General features: G+C 38.9%; 1 protein-coding gene across 1 annotated transcript in view; it reads right to left on the reverse strand.

The window, feature by feature from the left end:
- ADAMTSL1 (ADAMTS like 1) overlaps positions 1-23,135 on the reverse strand; it is a 191,095-nt gene that overhangs the window by 156,129 nt on the left and 11,831 nt on the right. Inside the window, exons 2-3 of the mRNA XM_056325134.1 lie at positions 17,570-17,697; positions 3,007-3,052 (exon numbers count right to left, since the gene is read on the reverse strand). Of these exons, the coding sequence (XP_056181109.1) occupies positions 3,007-3,052; positions 17,570-17,697 (174 nt within the window). The remainder of the gene's footprint in view (positions 1-3,006; positions 3,053-17,569; positions 17,698-23,135) is intronic.

A 23,135-nucleotide genomic window follows, 5' to 3' on the forward strand; every position in this document is an offset into this window, starting at 1 on the left:
ATGAATTAAAACCAGCTGTAGCAAAATCTTGCAAATGACAGTGCCTATGAAAACGTGTTCATTGCCAGACTCCAAGAAGTATTCTTCCCATTCTCCAATTTCATCTTTGAAACACAGAGTTTGCTTTTAGTATACATGATTACCTATCCTTTCCTGTAAGGACAGCCATATAAAAAAAACCCCATGCCTGTTCACAGAAAGACAGTTTGCAGAAAATAAAAAGACCGGTTATATTATGAACAGTAACACCAGTCCTCAAGCAATGCACAGGCTAATGGTAATGAAAGCTTATATTTCAGGACTCAATGACTTCCACAAGAATCAAAAAAGAATTTTCCACAAGGTATGATAGTTAGCCTCATTTGCAGAGGTGGAATCTGGAATCGGGGGTGGGGATGGGGATTTGCTCTCATTTTCCTTTAAAGCAACAGACTTTCATCTAACAGATGAAAATGTAGGTCTCCTTGAGCCTGGAAGTTTAGTCCTCCTGATTTTAAGTGCCTTTGTGGATGAAATCTTAAAAGGCAAAGTCTGAGTTTACAAAAATACACACAGACAATATTGTGTGCCTTTTCCAGTGCAGAATGCCACGACAAGCCATGGGGTTAATGAGTTGTTTCCAAGGCTGTATTTGTGTGCACGCATCCTTGGACTTTGGAGGCAAAGACAGTAGACCTCATTAAAGAGAAAGTATATTATTTTCTTTTTCATTATTCTGAGAGACAAACAGTATTTCAGTAGTACAGCTACACAATTCAGTAACAGAATGGATTTCAGTGCAGATGCATATCCAGGGTTCCCAAACTGCTTCAGGTTTCCACTGGTGCCACACAAGGTATTTCAAAGTGGTACCTAGCCCCAGAAACATGGGGCTTGAGGACCACCACAGCTGTGGCAAGATCTTCCCACAAGTTCTGATGCTGACCATGGAGGCAGTGTCCTTGCAGTGACTGATATTGTGAATACTGGTGCACAGTATCTCAGATTAGTAAAGGTGATAAGTGGAAGGGCCTAACATCTGATTCAAATACTCAACATACTTTGAAAATAGAAAATACTGTTTCCTGAAAGCAAATGTCTGTGAAATAAATACAGCCAAGCACTTTTCTTATGACATAAAGTTGTATTTGGAGGGCCTGGTCAAGGTATGATGCAGTCAGAAGCTTCAGAGTAGTTTGCTTTATTGCCAGTTTTGCAAGTTTACCAAAACCAAACACAATGAAAACTCATTTAGTCCTTTTATTAAGGAAAAGAACAGTGTAGCACAACCCATTTTTTACCCTCTCCAAACAAAGGGGTAAAAATCATAAATACAGTCCTCGGCCTTCATAAGTCAGTGGCAGAACTGTCACTGATTTCAACATAGTAAAGCACTTTGAAACTCAGTTTGGATTATTTGGTATGAAATAATTGAGTTCTGCAGCTGCATGCCTGACTGCTCTGTTGGAAAGTCTGGAGAAAGTGTTGCCAAATACAAGGTATGTAAAGGAATTGCCTGACAGAACTATGCAAGGTTTTATTTTAAAGAAAAATTGTTCAGGTACACATTTTCAAAGCAGAACCTAAGCTAAAAATAAGGTTTAAAAAAGTTATTCCTTATGTTGAAAAGTTAAACTCAATTCCAAAATAAGGGTTGCAACACAGGTAAAACCCCAGCATCTCAAGGGTGATCCAGGAACTAGCAGGGTTTGTCTCACTGCTCTTAGCATACAATAGGGCAGGTCAGAAAGGAAAGGGGACTGTTACAGTGTACTTGCATTCACAAACCAAAAAAAATTTGATGGGTCTAATTGTACTTCAATTAGCCTTTACCAGTATACAGTATCTCTTTTTTTTTTCTTTTTTCTTTTTTTTTTTCTTTTTTTCTTTTTTTTCCCCCATTGTGTCCTACTTCACAAAGCTACATCATGCAACCTCACTGCCACAAATCAACCTTTCCATTCCCTCCATGGTTGTGGTATAGCCTGAATGCCTCAGAGATAGAATTGGATTGTTTATCAGCTAACAGACCTATTTATTGACTATTCTAGGTGTTGTCAGTTAATGAAGCAGATGTCCAGGCTAATGAGAGATTTCAGGAACCCAAGGAATACACCCAGAAAAAGAAGTGTGAGACATCTTACTGCATGGGAGACTACAACTCAGATAGAAGCAGTTTCTTTCATTATGAGCTGCGGTCTATTGAAGAACATATAAGCTAAATATGAGGGAATGTACTCATTTTTAAAACTTTTTTTAGACAAAGCACCTATTGAAAGGCTTCTGAATATGTCCCTATCAGGTATGAGAAAGCTTGGTCCAATGCAAGTTCGATTTCATTTTCCATCTTTACTGGTAAAACTGACATTTCTCCATGTAATTCGAGAGTTTTTACTATTCTTGGCACCCAATAAAACTTTCCTTATGAAAGCCTCTATTTCCATTTTCACCAGTGAAAACACACTTTCACTTTGGTGAGCACAGAAATTAAAGCTTCTTATTTTATTGTACTGAAAACTATATTCATTATATATAAAAAACAAGCAAGAGCCTTTGGAAAGGCCAAAACATTGGTGCAGTCTACCTAAAACTGCTTTTCTAAGACGTGCAATAGAATGCCAATGCTGGGAGGGCACAGGTGAACAGAAACACATATCTCTTACTAATTTGTCTTCAATCTTTAGCAGCTCAATCCTCCAGCCTGAAAGACTGCTCAATGTGAGGCAGCTGGTTACCAAAGTAATACTGGGAACACAACTGGTCTTGATTCTGCCAGGGGCTTGTAAATTGCTGCTCTGAAGTTTCACTGACACTCTGTTTGGAAAGACTGTGACTGCAATCCCTTCCAAACAGTTTCAGCATCAGCTTTTCAAGAAACTGACAAAGGTTTGCCCTTGGTCCTGTGGTATAAAGGCAGTTTAGATTGCTACAGTATTCTCACTATCACATTACCGAATTATTGGCATTATATGGATGTGACTGTCATATGTGATAGTTTGTATCATACCAAAGCTGTATTTCACTTACCACATTGCTGCACGTCCTGTATCGGATGTTTCGCCCTTCACAGGTCCTGTATCCAAAAATTAAAAACAAACATAAAAACATTAGTAACTGAATATAAAAAGCAAACACATAATGTTTATTTTGTCAGCATCTTTCCTACAAAAATCTCTAATCACCTAATCCCCCATCAACCTTCTTCCCCAAAGTAAAGTGCTTTCTGTCCCTATAAAGGTGCGGAGATACAAATTCTAAAACTCCTCAATTTCCTACCTTTGCTTTAAAAAGCAAAGGTGGTTTTAGAAGGTGGCATCAGTTTATGAATGAGGTTGGAAGTCCGTGTAGGGAGCCTAGCTGGAAATCACCATCTGAATCACATTAATAATGCCACATGTCTGGCCAGCTATCTACAGCAATCTCACGAGGACACAGCTCTGCGCCTGCCCAGGCTCACCCTGTAGCACCGACACAGTCTGAGCAGCTGGGCTTTGCCTGCTGGGGAACAACCTGTGCGCTGGGAGGAAGGAATCCTGCCTGCAGTGGTGTGAAATGACAGGCTAGCAGGACAGGGCTTTTTCCCAGTTTGATATGAGAGGAGGAGAGCATAAAACTTCCCCCCATCCACCAGCCCCTTGCTACTCCCAGTCCCCTATTGCACAGGAATCAGCGGTGTCCGAAGGGCAGCTGGGAACAAAGGAGGTCAAGGAGAGCACGTGCCCTGATGTGTGCTCTCCATGGCTCTCCTGCTCTTCCCCTACAGCAGACCCATGCCAGCCCTGATGCTGGCAAGGCTCCCAGAAGAGAGGTCAACACCCAGATATCTTTTTAGAACTCCACAGCGTGTATTCTGAGTATTTGACCTTAGGGGAAGTTTCATGTGGTTTATGAGTTCAGACAGCTACTCTGTGAAGGTCCACAGTACAGTTCAGAATGTGGGGTTTGGCTTTTAAAGATTATCTTTCAAAATAATAGAATTCTTTACATTTTTAAATTCTTAATTTCACAGCCTCCCCCCCTTTTTTTTTTTTTTTTTTTTTTTTTTTTTTTTTTGCCAGGATTTAACAAGCACACATTCCTTGAGGACTGCATCTCTGCCAAGACTGAATTTTAAAATCCAAGCCATTTCAAACTATCCAAGAGAAAGGACAGCGTCTGCATGCATTTGTGTCATTCTTTAGTCCTCCATTTTTTAAAAACAGAAAAAAATTTCCGTACTGAGTTAACTCTAAAATAAACTGAGCAGTTTTCCTTTAAATTATTGAAGTCATCCTTTCTTCCACCTTTATCCATGAGACTTAACTGTGAAATTCCTCCAGAAATCATTTACACCTGTGTGAGTAGAAAATCAAGGGAAAACAGTTTTGCAGACATATCACAGTGGTGTAAATGATCACAAGAGAAGATAAACAAGTACATAAACCCTACAACTTTTTCAGAAGAAAAACCAGAAAGATGCATATTCTGTAGTGTAGCATTTGGCATATAAAGCAAGCTGTTAAAAGCATAATAGAAATACCTCTAATTAAATGCTTTTGTACGGTTATATAAAACTAGTTCAAGTAAAATTTTATTTTAAATTTTAAAATTTTTAAAATTTAAATTTTAAAATTTCTTTTTATTTTCCCCAGACATTCCTGAACAATATAGGCAATCTGGTAGAGATACTGTGGTGCAGGCCAAACCTTTTACACTCCACTAAATTTCATAGACGTACTCTTGATTTACAGCAATAGGTAGCAAAGGAAAAAGTGTATTATGCAGCGTGCAGGCAGTTCTAGTGCAGACCTTGTACACCACACTGAATAGCTTGTCTAGCAAGCTTGATACATACCCCATCTGACTCTCAGAAATGCCGTTCAACCCATCAGACATCTCTCTGTTTCACACGGACCTGTTGTTACCATAATTTCAATTACCACAATTTATTAACCTCAGAACCATTGAACTACCAAGGAAATTTAAAGTTCTTTTCTATCAGCTGCCCCACAGTTTCTTTTTCTTTTCACAGTTTCTTTAATTTTCTGTTTTGAAATGAGAAAAACCTCACTTGTTTTTCACTTATTTTTTGCATTAGGGAAAAGAATAGATAATTTCATTAGACACATGCCAGAGAACTATTCAGATTTTTCTTCCAATTTCCCTCTGGCTAACGGCCAGGGTTGCTCAGAAAAAATGTGCAATTCTGGATTGTGATCATTAGTGCTGTGATGATTCATGAACACTAGGATCCACTCTTGCAAAACTCCCCTTGTCCTCTCTCCAAGATCAGACTTTGGGGTTTTGTTCTTTAAGCACATTAGTTTCCCAGTTATCACCGATCACACGAAAGCAGGCAAACTGCTTTCAGCCTAAGGTGGTATATTTTCACAACAGATTTGCTGAATAGTTTGTGTTTCAGATCTATGGTGCTTCATAACAGTATTCCAGAATCTCTCAGGTGTCTACTTTTGGATTCCAAGTCATAGGATCTGTAGAAAATCAATGGATGGTTAAAATGACTCTGAAAAAAAATATAATTAAACAATAGCTTTTTGGGGCATAAATTTTGATTTTTAAAAGTGAATTCTGTTTCTGACCCTGTCTATGCTTATAATAGGGAAGCTGAAACCATCTAGTGAACTTAATCCTGCCAGAGTGAAATACACAGCATCTTGTATGACACCAGGCCAGCCTAGGTTTTCTCCTCTAGGCAGGCTTCAGATTAATGCTATGGGTCTCACAAGTCAGCATAGATGCTTTGCACAATGTCACAGTAGACAGCATTTAACACACAAGGAAGGACCACAGCAGATTAGGGAGATTATGTCATGACATACAGTCACCACACAACCTCTAACCTCTGCAGTGTATAAGTGAGAACTCACATCAACAAGGAATACATGCAGCTGCCTGGAAAAAGTCAGAAGTCACCCAAAATGGCAAGTTTGTCCTGGAGAGCACACAAAGAGTGGGAGCAGTAAGAGGTGCTTCTCACCTTTGTTATCTATGCACTGCAGGGGATTTTGCAGAGGAAAAAGGTAGCTGAGGGAGGGTTTGGCTTGACAGCCAATTATTATCATATGAATATGAAAGAAAACCAAGCTATTGGGAGTCATGTTTCATTCTTCAAAACTAGCCACTTGTTTCCAGTAAAGTTCCTGAAAGAGGTTAACAACTTTTAATATATTAAAATATTCACTTCTTCTAATGTAAACAAACCCCAAACCCTGGTATTTATTTCTCCAGGCTCGTTTGTGGGGGGACTTAGTTCAACTCCCTCCCACCTCCAAAAGTCTAAAGTAGATGTGTATTTGTGCTCAGCTAGAATTAGAAATCTTGCAGTAATGCATGCCAGAAAGAATATCAAGCCCATGCCAAAGCTGCCTTTATATGTAATTACCAAAAATGATGAAAGAGATTTGCAGAGAAGGACCTCATCAACTCCTGCCACTCTCAGCAGTCGTCAAGGTTTGAAATGCTTTTCTTAAGAAACAAGTCTCCACATAAACCAGCAACTATGGGCTAGAGGTGGGTTATTTTTGTGGATGCGAACGCTGATGCTACTGTTCATCACAGCGGTTTGAAAGTGGTTGTAATGTTGGGCAATCTTCACTTTCCTTTATTTTCACACTCCTTGATAACCAGTCTTTTGGGACAGATTCTGGTTTCTGCACTGTACCTGTGAGAAAAGTATGCTGTGTGCCCTTTTCCTCCCATGAGATCTTGGGTTGCGTCAGCCCTCCCTTCCCCTGGTGCCAACAGGCGTGGGGCCAGGCTACACACAGTAACACCATCTTGCATCTCTCTTTCCTCTCTGTGTTCCTCTTACCTCTTTCCCAAATCTCATCCTCAATACAATTTCCATGTTTGTCCTTCTCTGGGGAAAACAGAGTCTCTTTTATTCTTTCAGCATACCTCTTTTTCCCACAAATGAGGTGTAAGGGAAGGCCATGGACATCAAATCGTTATGAAAAAGGAAGATGCATCAGGACTGCATTGACTTGATGAGTTCATTTTTTCAAACTGTCTGGTTGGGTCTGCTCAACTTCATGTCCACTTCAGCTGACAATAATTTCAAAAGATGTGTAAACATTTTTCCATATCCTTTTGTTGATAAGCACATTGCCTGCTGCAATGGGTTGTGCAGATGCACGGGTATGTTTTGCCATGCAGCTTGGCATTGCAACTGTAAAAACCTTTCATTCTTTGTGTTTAGGAGACTGTCTCCTATAGGCTTCTGCACCTTGTTGAAATAGTGAAATACCAGAAATGTTACAGGAATAGGTAACTTTGAGACAAGAAAAGTGGGCAGGTATAGACAAGCCAACTTTCCCAGGCAAATTTAGTCAAAGATCTTATAAATATTCTTTCTGCAGGAGTAAGAAAATAAACAAGGAGGCAAAATACAAAGTTGAGTCAGTACACACAGGAAGATGGCTAGGCAAATAAAAACATGGTTACTGGTCTGCAGCCACCAAAGGCCTACTTTTTGCATACATAATATTTTCTGCAATCTTCTTATTAGGGAAACAACAATTCTGATGTAAATAATGTTATCATACTTGACATGAAATAGACCATGTGAACCTCCTGGAGTTAACTAGGCCAAGTGCAAGGTCATGGCAATCCCGGATATCAAAAAAGACTGAGTGATGAATTGACTGAGAGCAGCCCTGCAGAGAAGGTCTTGGGGATACTTGTGGATGAAAAATTAAATATGAGTCAGCAACACACACTTGCACCCCAGAAAGCCAATTTTATCTTGGTCTGCATCAAAAGAAGCATGGCCAGCAGGGCAAGGGAGGTGACTCTCCTGCTCTACTCCACTCTGGTGAGACCCCACCTGGAGTACCGCATCCAGCTCTGGGGTCCCCATTACAAGACAAATATTGACCTGTTAGAGCAGATTCAGAGGAAGGTGAGAAAAATTATCAGAGGGCTGGATACATCTCCTTTGAGGAAAGGCTGAAAGAGCTGGGTTTGAAGATGGGTTCATGAGGGAAAAGTCATGTTTAAGTAACTTAATTTCCTTTTATTACAAAGTCACCCATCTAATTGACTAAGAGAAGTCAGAAGATGTGGAGGTTTTTTTTATTTTAGAAAAGCTTTTGATACTGTCTCTCACAGTACTCTTCTGGACAAAATGTCCAGCATACAGCTAGAGAGCTCCATAATATGTTGGGTGAGCAACTGGCTGATGAGTCAGGCTTAAAGAGTTATAGTAAACAGGGTCACATCAGGCTGGTGGCCAGTCACTAGTGATGCTCCCCAGGGTCCAGTTTTAGGGCCAGTGCTCTTTAAAGTTTTTATAAACCATCTGGATGCAGGAATCCAATGTACATTAAACAAGTTTGCCAAGGACACTTACCTAGGAGGAGCTGTGGACTCCCTGGAGGGTAGGGAGGCCTTACAGAGAGATCTGGATAGACTGGAGAGCTGGGCAATCACCAACCATATGGAACTTAGCAAGAGCAAGTGCTAGATTCTCCATGTCAGACAGAATAATCCTGGTTATACATACAAACTGGTGGACGAGAGGCTGGAGAGCAGCCCTGTGGAAAGACGTCTGGGGGTTTGGGTTGAAGACAAGTGGAATATGAGTCAACAGTGTGCCCTGGCAGCCAGAAGGGCCAGCCATGTCCTGGGTTGCATCAAGCACAACATTGTTAGCTGGTTGAGAGAGATGATTGTCCCACTCTACATTGCACTGCTGCAGCCACACCTCAAGTACTGCATGCCATTGTGGGTGTCTCAATATAAGGACATCAAGATATCAGAATGTGTCCAGAGGAGGGAGACCAAGATAGTGGAAGGTCTTGAAGGCAAGACTTATGAGGAGGGGCTGAGGTCACTTTGTTTGTTCAGTTTGGAGAAGACAAGGCTGAGACGTGACCTAATGGCAATCTACAGCTTCCTCAAGGCAGGCAGTGGAGGGGGAAGTGCTGATCTACTCTCTCTGGTGACTAGCAATAGGATACAAGGAAACAGAATGAAGCTGCATCGGGGGAAGTTCATATTGGACATTAGGAAAAGGTTCTTCACTGCGAGGTTGGTCCACCACTGGAACAGGCTCCCCCAGGAAGTGGTCATGGCACCAAGCCTGTCAGAATTCAAAGAGCACCTGGGTGATGCTCTTAGTCATATGGTTCGGTTTTAGGTAGTCCTTCCAGAAGCAGGGAGTTGGACTCGATGATTCTTATGAGTCCTCTCCAACTTGAGTTATTCAGTGATTCTGTGTTCAGTCTGGAGAAAAGAAGGCTCCAGGGGACCTTACTGCAGCTTTTTAATATATAGAGGGAGCTTATATGAAAGACAGACTTTTTACCAAGACCTCTGCTGACAGGACAAGGGGCAATAGTTTTAAACTGAAAGAGAATAGATTTAGAGTGGACATAAGGAAGAACTTTTTAATGATGCAGGTGGTGAGACACTGGAACAGGTTGCCCAGTTGTGGATGCTCCGTCACTGGAAGTGTTCAAGGCTAAGTTGGATGGGGCTTTGAGCAACCTATCTAGTGGAAGGTGTTCCTGCCCATGGCAGGGGGTTTGGACTAGGTGATCTTTAAAGGTCCATTCCAACCTAAAACATTCTATGATTATATAATTAAATAAGCATTGACCCTTATGTACGTGAAGGGGATGAGTACTGAACTAACTAAAAAGCCATCACAGTGGGCTTTACTCTGTGAAACTCTGCTGTATATCTAGAGTAAATTCACTGGAATCAAAAGAATGGAGTATGGATACGCATGTATGGAATATGACTATACATTATATCAAAGAGATGGTGTTAAAAAAAAAGGAAAAACTGCCTTTATTTAATACTTAGCCTGAACCAAAACCTCATTGACTTTAGGAATTTGAAGAAGTAAATAGTCTTTCTCAAAGATAAGTCCCTTTCACGGTGGTATTAGTATAAAACAGCTACTTGTTTCTGGCTACCTAATGCATGCTGAAGTTGTGTTGAATGCTCCCAAGAGAATTCCATCCAATCTAAAGTTTTGTTTCTAGCGCAAGGAATAACCAAAGTAACCTAAAAGTAGCTAGCCCAGCTACCAATATCAAGTTGTTATTTCTAGCAGTCTAGCCAAAACAGCATACAGTCCGGAGAAGGCTAACATATATATATATTGGTCTTGTAGACATCAGCCTTTCCTTCTAAAGATACCATTATGCTTGTGTCACAATTTCATTTTAAATTCTGGAATTTTGATGAGGGGAACAGTTTGGATTTGGGAATTTTGTTGGGAGTGTTGTACAAACAATGATCACCCACAGCTCCAATAGTGCTCCACCCCATACAAAACTCTTAATCTGGGTAGCTTCTGCTACCCTTGGACTTTGAGGCTGGCATTATATTTACTCAAAAGTCAGGCAGACCTTGGACTTTTGCTGCACAGATTTCTGAACAGAATAGAGTTTATTCTAATTTTTAATTTCAAATCCTTCTTTGCATTATTCAGAGCAACTGGATGTTATTTTCTAAGAAACAGATGACATTAAATGACACTCCCTAATGTTTCACTAAAATATAACTGGCTAGTCAAATTAAAATAACAAAAATAAAATCTGAGAAAAATAAAGGAAAAGAAGGAGAAAAAATTTTCAGAGAGCTTTCAGCCTACTGTTTATTTCCATGCATTTAATCTCTCACTAAATTTTGTCATTGCAGTGACACAGTTTGTCACTGCAGTATTTTTTATGTTCTTAAGAATCTTTAAAAGGTGTCTTTTGCTTTAGATTTGCACATATAACACATATTGCAGATGTACAGAAAGCAATTACAGTTGTAACTGTTTTTCAGTTGCTCACTAGCTAAGAAAGGCAGAAAAAAAGCAAGAATTAAAGAAGTGCCTTTCAGCAAAACAGAGGCAAGAGGTCTCTTCACAGCTAAAGTGGAAAGAAAACACAATACTAAACCTCACCTGGCTTGCTATATCACAACAACAGCATCTAGAACATATTTCAGGCCCCAAAGTACTAATGCCCCAAATCTGAACATGCCTGAACTCAGATCTGGATCCAAGTTTTGCAGCTGGTCTTTACAAAACAAATGTGCTGAACAGGAACCTAAGTTCCCCATGTTTTGAGGAAGTTTAAACCTGGATGTGAGTCACGTGTGTCAGCCAGCTCCAGTGAAATGGTCATGCCTTCTCATGTACAATCTATTGCTTGGGGCTTTAGAGAATTACATCTTAACTTCTTTTTTATAGGTAGTAAGGCTTACAAAAAGTGCACATCATGCAAAAGTCTGGCTGATTTAATTCTTTTTCATTTAAATCCCAGAACAGATTTATTGAAAGAATTATGAATATACAAGAGCTCCTCCAGTGAACCTGGACTTATGAACAGTTCATCATCCAAGTGAAGGCTTCACAGACATTTTTGTTAGGCAGGCTACTTCTCAAAAGAGAGACAGATTTATGGAAACCATATCCATCACTCATCTGTAGGAACAATGCTGACTAGCATTCGTACTAACGCAGATCAGTTTTTCACCCAAAACACCAACATATAACATTCCTGTGGCAGCTCTAGCAATGAATTACACAAGAAAACAACACTAGGAAAGCATTTAATATATTTTTAGCTACTTCACTGGGGCATAGAAGCTGGAAATTAGGGCAGCCAGCACAATGTGACCACTAACTGGCTCTCCAAAGACCACCAGCAATCACTCCACAGATTACAATGCTGATCTAGATTGTGTGAAATGTGCAGCTTTTTATAGCATTAACTCAAATTTAAGATTGTTGCTGCTTCTGCCATTAGGAAGAGTTAGTACTGCAATCTGTCTCTAAAAACAGAAATGTTTGTCCAGAAAATGAAAGTAGAAAGTATTTTCATAATAACAGATTTGACTGATCCCAAAGTAAATAGATTTTTCCCCCCTTTTTTAAAATGTTGCTAGATGGAACAGCTTTAACCAGAAGCATCTACAAACAATATATACTCAAAATTCTTCCAAATGCTTGAAATCACCCAATATAGCATAGAGGATATCCTCTACAGAGTAAACCAGCTATGGTTATCAACTGAAGCAGAAAACAAGCCAGCTATTGAGGTATCCTGAAGGTCACTTGCAGGAAGTAATATACTAAGCTAGCATACAGATATAGTTTTGATCAGGGTAATGAGAACCATGCTCTAAAATAATGTGGTAGCACAAGTGACCTAAGAATTTTATGACATTGACTGTACTTCCATTGAGTGACATGGAATGCTTCATCAGAATGTTATTTACTTTTGTGGATGTATCCACTAATTATGATGGCATTTCTGCAAAACTATTTTGTTCTTTGTTCTACAGACCTCAAGATAGCAAAGACCTTATTCTAGAAGTCATAAAAGCCCGCAGTATTTAAAATGATCATTCTGGATGGCATAAGAACATTTCATAAAGTGGTATAATTTGCCTTACTTAGTAGTGCCAGGATTAGAGCACACTGCCTTTACATCATTACGTAATAGTTGCAGTGATTTATGTTAGCATCTGTCTGATAGAGAGGCAACTCAAAAAGTAGAATAACGGTTCCATTGTATTTTTCACTTGGAGAGTTTACAGGACCTTTTACTAATAATGTTAGATGTTAAAAACTTCAGATTCTCTTGCATTCTGAGCCCCTGAGACAGAGGAGTATGTGATGGTAGCCTGAAACTAGGAGCCACAGCCCACACGCTTGGACTAAATTCTAAACTCAGCTGTGAAGCAGCAACACAACAGTAGAAAATGTTTTGGTATTAAAGGTATATAGAGCTGAAATATTTCAACAGTATTTTTTAAAAATATGTAGCATTTGATGTTTCCCCTTTTCAGCGCTAGCCAATGTTGTTGTAATGGGCTCTTACTCTATTATTTAACTTCAAAGTAACATGAGTAACATGCATCTATTCCATCATGATCTGACAGGCAGAAAGTCATTTGATGCTTGATTTGTGAACTGATAATCTGTGCGATCAAAATGAGAAAATACTACTCCTTAATGACATAAATCCAATTTATGTTGAGTAGCTTCTGCCTTATGAAAAATGCCATAGAGCATCGGAGTGATGTAATTTTAGCGCGTTGAACTAGTTCATAAAATGTATCCTCTAAAAGTGTGTCTTGGTGGCTATTTTACTGATCAACAGTGTCAAACTGCAATAAACCCGAGTCATTTATGCAGATCTGTTTTCATCCTGCAGAATGCAATGGCAGTGGGCTGAACAACCAAACTAGTGAATCATTTCAGCTAGTTTAGCAAGCAGAGCTGGTGGAAAGGATATTTCACACTGATGGTTTGCTTGCATTACCAAAAGGCAGACATCAGCTGAAGGAAGGAAGGAAGGGAGATATTTGAAATGGGGGAAAAGAATATATTCCAGCAAGTAACAGAGCCAGTGTGAAGCATCTAAAAAACCCTTGGATTGTGACTTTTTGCTTTTATTTTTTTGATTTTTTCTTTTCTTAAATCCCTGTCACTATTATTCCCAAGAGAAATTTTTCAGGACGATGTTAATGTTGACTTTCTTATGCTACTAAACATACATCCCTCATCTAATGGTGGAAAACCTACACTTTGTTCAGCACTTTATACATGGTTTCCCAGAGGTAAGAGTGATAATCTCAAATCTTGACCCCTTAAACCAGACTTAGTATCTATGGGACTCCATAACCATAACCTGCTATACACTCACACAAGCTGTTCCCTGCTTCTTGTTTTAGCTGGAAACTGCAACAACAGTAACAGGTAGGATTTCTAAGCAGGTTGAAATAGAAAAAAAAAAAAAAAAGACTACTTATCTATTATCCCCTAAAATATTATCCCCTAAAATCATTCCCAAAATTCTAGAACAAGCTGCTTTCCTGCTATCTACACACGTAAGTAGAAAGTGATGATGAATTTGGAATATGATAGGAAAACAAAATCAATCACAATTATCATGTAACCAAGCCTAGAAACAGTAAAACACTGTTCATATTACTGCAGTACTTCTCAATAAGTACATTACAATTCCAGAGCATGCAGAATGTCTTTAGGAGCCGGATGGGTGAACTTGGCATAAAATAATTGATAATTTCTTTCATGATTTGAAAATGTATTAGGATACAGAGAAATTAAATAAATGCAATGAACTTCAGGTATTTAATGAACTTTCAGCTATTTATTACTGGTTTTGAGTTTGCTTGAATCAGCTTGCACACTTATTAATACTTGGATTGAAGGTATGTGGGTACTACCAAGCACTATTCTGGATGACAAACTCCAGCCGTACTGCACAACAGGCAGACTGCAACAAATAACAGCTAGATTCCAAGGAAGAGGGCTAAGACTGTATTGCAGTGTCTCTCCGCCTGCTCCGCTTATATATTTCCAGCATCCCTGTAGCCAAGGTATTCAATAACTAATAAAATTCAGTTCTCTGTAGAAGCACTGCTAGCTTGGCCTTCAAGTAGAACAGAAGTGGTCTGTCGTTCTCCACTCTACAGGTTTTGACCAGCAGTGCTGCATGACAGTTCATGATGGAGACAGATGAGGAGTTTCTTTCCTCCTCCCCGCAAAAAGCCCAACCAAAACCAAACCAACCCCCAAAACCAAAAAAACAACCAACCAAAACCACCACCACAAAAACAAAGCCACCTGAAACTGAAGGGCAAAACATTCTGGAATGATAAAAGAAAAAACTTCTTCGCCCAATATATAATTAGTCTCAGAGTGAGTCGAGGCGAACAACCGTAACATTTACAGGAGGTCTGTCCTTTTGTGTAAATAACAAGAATATCGCAAGTTATAAAGAGATAATGCCAACAAAGAGCATGAAAAGTGTCATACTTTGAGGTTTAGCCCAGTCTTTAACTACTAATTAGCAAGGTTTTGTTTTCCTGGGGCTTATTCTGCCACTGGAGCATCCAATGCTGCTTGCTGTCAGCATGGGATACTGGGATGCATGGTTCACTTGGGCTGACAACTCCTGTCTGCTTGTACGAATGGCACATTTATTTATACCACTATCACACTAAATGTCCTTAGCATAATCAGGACCAGTTGTTCTGATGAATTGTACTGTTAAACAGCCCCTACCCTGAAATGTTTGCCTTCTAAACCACTAGAAAATAGAATTTCTCACTAACACTTTCCATTCTTTCATCACAGCTGTGAAGACCGAACACAAAACATGTTCCCAAAACAAACAACACAAGCACTAACATAACTTTGGCAAAGAAAAGCTGGAAAGAAAACTGTTTTCCTTTATTTAGCTGCATATGCTAACTATGTTTAGGAATGGACAGTTAGTTTTTGCATTTCTTTAAAGGAGATGCACTGGATTCTCTCTTTTCATGTAATGCCCTGAAAGTGACCTCATACAGAACTAAAAGACATAAGGCATTATGAATATTCCTCCCAGGATGAGAAATATTTAGGATTAATTTGTTCCAAAACATCTAAATGGGTTGCCAGTTCTCATTTGCCAGAAGTATCTAGGATCTTCTTTCATGCTGCCATGAAATTATATACAGCAAACACATGAGATAAACTGTACCAAGAATTGTCCCAGAGAAGTGAACATTTTGTTCTAGCCTTGCCAGGTTTGAAATACTCATGCACACAGGCTTATTTCAAAAGCTTCAAAGTCTGAATGAGTTTCACCTGCTCCCTCTCTGCCTTTTTCTTAGTGACTTAAAAATGCTTGCCTAGCACAAAAATTCATCATTTAAACCCTTTGTTAAATCAGCAATTGCACACAGACCAGGGAAAAGGAAAAGCTATCACACATTTGATACTGTGCTAATTCCAGGTCAAATTTTATTATTTACAATTTATTGTCACTGGCAAGCAAAAGCTGTGTACCTAATTAAACCCCTGCATCCTCTTCTGGGCACAGGGGGCTTCCACATCTGAATGGGCCAAAGTTTACAGTTGGTTTCTTACAGCAGGAAGCATCACTTAATTACTGATGGGACAGTAGTAAGGTATTGTATGAAAAACAAGTACTGTGTGATTTATGAGTTTATTCCCTGTTCCACTGGGATAGCTTCAGGGACATCCTGAATAGTACAAGAATCAAAGAGAAGCAGATGGGGACAGCCCGCCCAGGAGTGGTTTATACTCACATACTACAGAGCGCTATGACTACTACTACTACTACTACTGCTATCATGGAGCTTCAAGACTTCTCCCCTCTAGAAAAAAATGAAGCAGTTCTCAGTGAGGGAGCAGAAAGTCCTTGTATTACTTAGATTTCCCAGATCTCCTGATATGCCTGATTAATGTTAACATTAAAGGAGCATACAGAAGGTCACTTATTTTTCTAAGTCTGAAAAGGATACACTGTGATTAAAAATCAGTTCCTTTTTCTGCAATTCCTGTTTTCAAGATGTTTGCAGAGCCACTATTTTCTGTGCAACTAACAAAAGATGAGAATTTGGTCCCAGGTTTAAAAACCAAATTATTCTAATTTTTTCGTATGGGAATGGAATAGAAAAACACTGGTTTTCCATTAGTTTCAGTAGATGTCTTTGTCTATCTTTTCTTCTTCTAGCAGACTTTTGCACACTGCCAAGACAATAACTGCTGGAACTAGAAGACCAAACTGTCCACAGATAAAGCTAAAATACAGAATATTGCATTTGGATTTTATGGTTCAATAATTCGTGTTGTTTCATGTATTAAAATGTCAGATGTAGGAAACAATTTGGAATGTATTGTCACAGGTTGTTTTATTAACATCATTTTTATAAGGACATGAAAGAAAATACAAAAGAAACATATGCAGGATGGAAAATTGTATTACATTTTTTATACTACAATATATAGGGTATCAGAGGCGACAGTAAGACACAAAGTTTGGGTCTGGAGGTTTCCTTCATATCCTTTGTCAGGAACCTGTTAACATTTGTAACATATACCATGTTTACTGCGGGTAAATTTTTTCCTAAAGTAGATAGAAATAATATTTGCTAGAAATATTTTGCAGGCAAAATTTCCATATAGTATAAAGTGGAAATGATGTCAAATGACTTGTCCATGTTCCACTGTAAGCTAGTAACTGGAGAGGAATAAAATCTCAGATACCTGACAGGGTATCCAGACTTCACCTTTATACTGGGCCATTCTACTTCTGCCTGTTGGGAAGGGTTTGCTGGTATGGAAGACTTCATACCTGAAATTTAATTGTAAGATATCCCCAGCAGAATTATTATTCTTTCTTATATAGATCAGGATGCCATGTTGGGTCAATGTGATGCTTTTATAGTCTCTGTATGGCTGAGACTATGGGGCGCTAAAGCTAGTGAATTAGCTGTAGTCTGGTACAAGTACGTCAAAAGTCTTACCACTTCAGTGGTGAAAGTGTAGGGAGGTTTCACATTTCTGTAGTTGGCAGCCTTGCAAGTTTTATAGGCAACTTTTTTTTATCTCCATAGTGTCTCACTTTATTTTAAGAGGGTGTTGCCTTATCAAACATGTTGGCTGCTTGCCTGAATTAAAAAATACGCCACCATAATTTTTTGACATAGACTTGGAAATTTCCACACAGTTCAAGACCTTTACTAATTACTTCTTATGGTCAACACATAGGAGTAGGTCGAATTCTCCCATCAGTGAAGTAAAAAGCATTCACCCACTTACTTGCTGCTCAGGCAGCGTCTCAGTGAATACGAAGCCCCTCCTCCACAAGTGCGTGAACATTCGCTCCACGAGCCCCAGGCATCCCACAGTGAGTCTCGGTCTTCCTCTGAGCGAGCTGTTCTGGAGCTCTGAGGATAGAGAGAAGGAAAAAAATCATGAAAAATCAGTTAAAGGACAAAAAATACTGTTGCTAGTTTAACCTTTCTTTTTACTGGATATCATCTTGGTCATTAAAAGCACTGAATAAATCTGCTATTCTCTTGACATTACTACTGACTGGCAGCCAGTTCTTGTAGTGGGTCTTGCTGTATGAATTTGCTTTCAATCCTTTGAGTATCATACTCTGTCTCAGTTTGAGCCTGGTGATGACAATTATTAAAAAGCACTTTGGACAACAGTGTAACAAGGGATTTTTCCTGATTAAAAGAAAGAGGCAAAGTATTGTAGACATTAGAAATTGTGCCTTGAAGTTTTGTTGCTGTGTTAGAAACTATGAAATCGCATATTAAAGGGTGCCTTCCAAGATGCTCTTGAGGAAAAAAAGAATCGCAACATAGTGAATCAATGTGATACAAAGGCATTCAACATGATGACTTTCATGCACTCACCATTACGAACTGGAACTGTCACTACTGCTCCTCTGTCCAAAGATCCCCTTTAAATCTTTAAGGACAAAGATTCTCTGTTTTATCCCTACTATTTGATAGCGTAACAAAGAAAGTGCATACTACCTGAAGAGCTGAAGTTCTGCAATGCACAGATCCAGGCAGTGCTACTATTAATGCCCATGGCTGAGCACAAACAACTTTATAGAGAAGCAGCACTGATGGACTCAGGAACACTCAGTTCCTCTCAGATTACAGCAGTACCTGCCTCAAATAATGCAGTCATGCATGTATCCAGCTTTTCATTTTCATTCATGCAAATGCATCTCTGAAACATAGATCTGTAAGGACACAAATGACCTAACCATTTAGATAGTTATTGTCCCTCACGGTCTATGTGGGTTTGCTGGAAGAAAGTAAATAACCTACAGGAACACGCAAAGGTGCATGGAAAATGCCAGTGTCTGATGGAGACCAGGAAGTGTTCTTGTTCAAAGCTTGGCTTAGGTGGTGGGCCAGCACCTGGAGAATAGCATTGTAAAGTGTATTTGAAATAAAGGAGAAGGCAAGACAACTATATGAGGAAGACTTCAATGGTACGCCTTCAACAGAGAAACATCAGTAAACATCATTGCCAGACCATGTTAGAGAAATTAACTTCAGCTTTCAACACTGAGGGATTACTTGAGACACAGAGATAGTTCAACACTGAAATAATTTCATCTTCATTGAAGCTGTGTACAAATTTTGTCATGAAAACTGAAACCTGGTGAAATATACCAGTCTTGAATATTGTTATTCACAGAAATAAAGGAAATGGTGGTGATGGTTTAGAGCTGAGAATAGTTTCAATATACATCTGTTCAAGGGAGACACTGAATTTGTTATACATAAACAAGATCCCAAACTGAGCAGTCTGTGTCTGTAGAGCAAAGGACAAAGTCTAACACATTAGGATACGAAATGTGTGGTGATTGGGACTTATCAAAGTAGGAGGTTAACTATTCAGTATACTTTAATGAGCCAGGAATGCATTATATGTGCTAACCATTAATAATGAGAGAATTTTCCAACATGGAAAGCATTTAGTTCTATAAAATTCTGCAAGGGGATTGAAGTTCACCCACTAGTGTCATCTATGAAGCTGAGTAAACAGCCAGGCATAAGATTAGCTGAAGTGAAAGTCCATGTCTTTTGTTAGCTGTCTTTATACATAGCTCAGTAATAAGGCCAAAAACTCACACTGAACTCTGTTCTGAAAACAAAAAGCCTGTAACGTCAGTGTTGTGCACATTTGCACACTCTGACAGTTGTTAACTCCATGCATCTGAAGGATGAAAACATTGCCAGTGCTGTTCCCATGGTCCCGTGAGAGTCTTCCTTCCCTGAAGTGAGTCATTAGCTCATGGATGACTTGGCTTACTCAGGTTGACAGAATAATTGTATTGCTATATTTCTTCCAAAAGACTGATACTACTCTGAGATACACTGGCAAAATAATCTAGTGGTAATTAAATGAAAGCTGGTCATGTTAAACCTGCTTAAGTGAGCTCAGACTGTATGCCAAACTGGAAAACTTCTATGGAGATATTGTTTAAAGGAAAAAAAAAAAATATTAAGGTTTGAAGGACACCTGTCCAGCCTTCCTTTCCTCTCTTTCCATTATTGCTTTTATCAAGATATGGTCCAGACCTGATCTTGAAGAATGAGTCAATCAGTTTGGGCAGAATGGGTAAACAAAGAAAGGATTTTCCCTTCTGCAAGCATAGGAAATATGGTTATTTCTTTTGAAAGGAAGAGCTCAGTGAGTGGCAAGGGTCAGGTGTAGGACTAGTATACAACAACACACAAGACCATCCACCCAGTGGTGGCTCCCCAGCATCTCACAATGGTTGCCTGCTTCATTTCTCATGCTGCTGCTCACAGACTCTTCAAGAACATGAATGCTTTTTTTTTTTTTTTTTTTAACCAGAGTACTTTGAAAGGCAAATACACAAATGACACTTAAATAGAATTGAGTCTATTTGGCCTTCTGACACAAAGAAGGCCAAACCTTTTGAAAGACCTTTAGCATCTGGTCCAAAGCATGCTGAGGTCAAATGAAAACTCCATCAAATTAAAGGGGTTCAGGAGCAGAACATTAAAAGATAGGCTGAAAAGGGGACACAAGACAATTTTTAGAGACTATTTTTTTCAATTAATCAAATAAATCTTGTGAATGAGAAGGAAGCTAAACCAAGCACACAGAAGGCAAGCTTTCTTCAAATGCCTCTGCTGCCTCTGCTGAAGCATGTCCACTCTGATCATGCTGCCCTAACTTAGCACTTTTGCCAAGTTGAGTTTGCCAGCTATGCCAGATCAAATTATTATTCTATGGTGTGGCCAACTTCCATTTTCAATTTGTTTAATGATACACAGTTTTTAGTGGCATTTTAAACACATGTAGCATCTCCTTCTGCAGAACAGCTTTTGGAAGATAGTTTAGATGGGTAATTGGGTCAGTGTTTTGTTGCTTTAACATTTAGTATAGGGTAATTTTTGGTTACTAATGGGAAAAAAAAGGTAAATTAGTTTAGTCTGTGAGAGATGAATTTGCCTAATGATTATGTAACAATTATTTGACAGTCTCAGTTTATTTTACCTTGATAAAATGCAAAAGGATTTGATTTCAACACAATAATTGCAAAGATAAATGAAAAAATTAAAGTGATCAAATTCTGACTATGGCCAGATGCAATGCATTCTCTAGATACAATCTCATTAACATTTACATTTGAGATAAGAGAAGTGGCACTCCAATTTACTGAAATTATTTCAGCTGACTGTTTTCTGAAGGGTATTTTTTATAAAATGAAAATGTGTGATTGCACTTTTAATATACTAAAATGTATGCCTGTGCTTTTAGTTTGCAACAAGGAAGGAAACAATACCTTCAAACTGCAAATGTGTGCTTGTCCTGATCATTCACCACTGGTTGAAAGCCCAAAGACATAATTAAGGTAAAGGTAAGAAGGTAAAGTCATGTGAACCAAGTACTCTTACCTCATCACAGATTATAAGCATCAGCACAGCTAGACATTCTAAGGGTCCAAATTTTTCTGAAATAAATTGTACTCCCACCCAGAGGAGACTCATGTGCCTGTTATTTGCATTCCAAGATTTGTTATAAGACCTACATATTCCCAGAAAGCATGTGATCTCAAACTGGAACAGGCTCCAAGTTTTTTTTTAACAAGTGGAATAAACATAATTCATTTCAACTCCATCCATGTTTAATGTCAAAGAAAGTAGAGTGGTTTTCCCTCCTGTGAACTACAAAGTTAAGATTGATCTTGAAATTCTAGCAATGCCTGACAAGCCATTTTAAATCTGAAGATTGTCTATTGCAGGTCTATTGCAGCTTCAAAGTATGTACGCCATTACTAGCTAAGAACTCACTGTTTAGCAGAGATTTTTCAAAAGTAGCTTATACCACTAATTAATAATTTTTACCCACTTTCAAGACAGTGAACTAAACTGAAGGACCTATGTCAAAACACTATTTTAATAGTAAAGCACATTGCAGTGTTCTGCAACACAAGAGCTCCTACAGCACTCCTTTAAAGCCCTAAAGTTCCTGCCATGAAGAGTAAACACAAAAAATAAAAATAGTGAAAAAAAAGAACGGGGGTAAAAAAAAAGAAAAAAGCAAAGGTGGTGGGAGTGTGTGTGTGTACATGCCTTTAAACCTGCAAGGAGTAAATCTGCCACCACTTCAAGCTTCTTTTAAGTAACATTCCCCTCTTAGAAAAAGTCTTTTATCTCTGCCAAAAGCAACCTAGGTTGGTGCTTCTCTAAATACCAGCGTATGCCAAAGAAGACAAAATGCAGACAGTCATCAAGGCTTGCCCTGCTGCTCGTATCATGGAGTCATAGGATCAGAATCCGAAAAGCTTCCTTCCCCTTTCTGTCCCTTTTAGGTGAATCTCAATCTGAGCTTCCCAGGAAACACCCACTGCTTTGTCCACACAAAATTCATGATGTCCTGACATCTACAGCATCAGTGGCAGATGTGTCACCTGCAAGCAATTTGCTTATTAATGACGTACATAAAACCAATAAGTCTGCTAACACTAATCAAAATCAGCTCTTTCTTCATCCCTCATTTCCCTAAGACACAGTTAACCTGAGGGTGATCCCGCAGCTACCACCCTACACACCAGCTCCAGAGGAAACAGACAGGACTCCCAAAGAGTTCTCTGATGAGAAAGAAAAGGATAACCTTGTGCTTTTGGACAAGAAAGCAAGAAGGATCACATGTACAAAATGAAACCACTTCTGGTGGATAGGGTACTTGGGTGAAGATGCTTACAAAAGAAAAAAAGTCTTTAAGCTATGAGCTAACAAAGGACTTCTTACAATATAAACAAAAGTAATCTGACGTAATCAAGTAAAATTAAAAGAGCTAGGTACCCAATTTTATTCTTAGAAAAAAATCCAGCTTCAGTATTTAACAGTAATTTCTGAATTTATTAAAGAGTTGTCAGGCATTCACGTTTTATTGAGACTGAGATGAGTAACAGGTCTTTCCTACCTTCTCCACCAACACACACTACACAGGAATAAACGATCTGGAGTAGTATGTAAAACCCACAAGTGTCACACATCCTTAAATCACTACAGCTGCCTGACCATCCAGGAGCTGCATCCCTGATGACAGAACTGTGTTTCTTTTAAGAGCATGTGTATACACGTGTGTGTGTGCACAAAGGGAGAAACATGAAAAGTACGAAGACTGCTGTTCATACCCTGAGACCTATAAAAGGAGTTCAGCCTTAAGAAAATAATTCTTAGTCACATACTGGGATTGAATTTAAAATTTTGGTTGGAACTGAGCTATCCCTACACAATCCAACTATTTGTCAGTGTCACACAAATGAATGCTTATAAATGAAGACCATGTAGTTTAATTGCTCCTTGGT

This window comes from Falco biarmicus, chromosome Z, assembly GCF_023638135.1.
Source record: "Falco biarmicus isolate bFalBia1 chromosome Z, bFalBia1.pri, whole genome shotgun sequence".
NCBI lineage: Eukaryota > Metazoa > Chordata > Aves > Falconiformes > Falconidae > Falco > Falco biarmicus.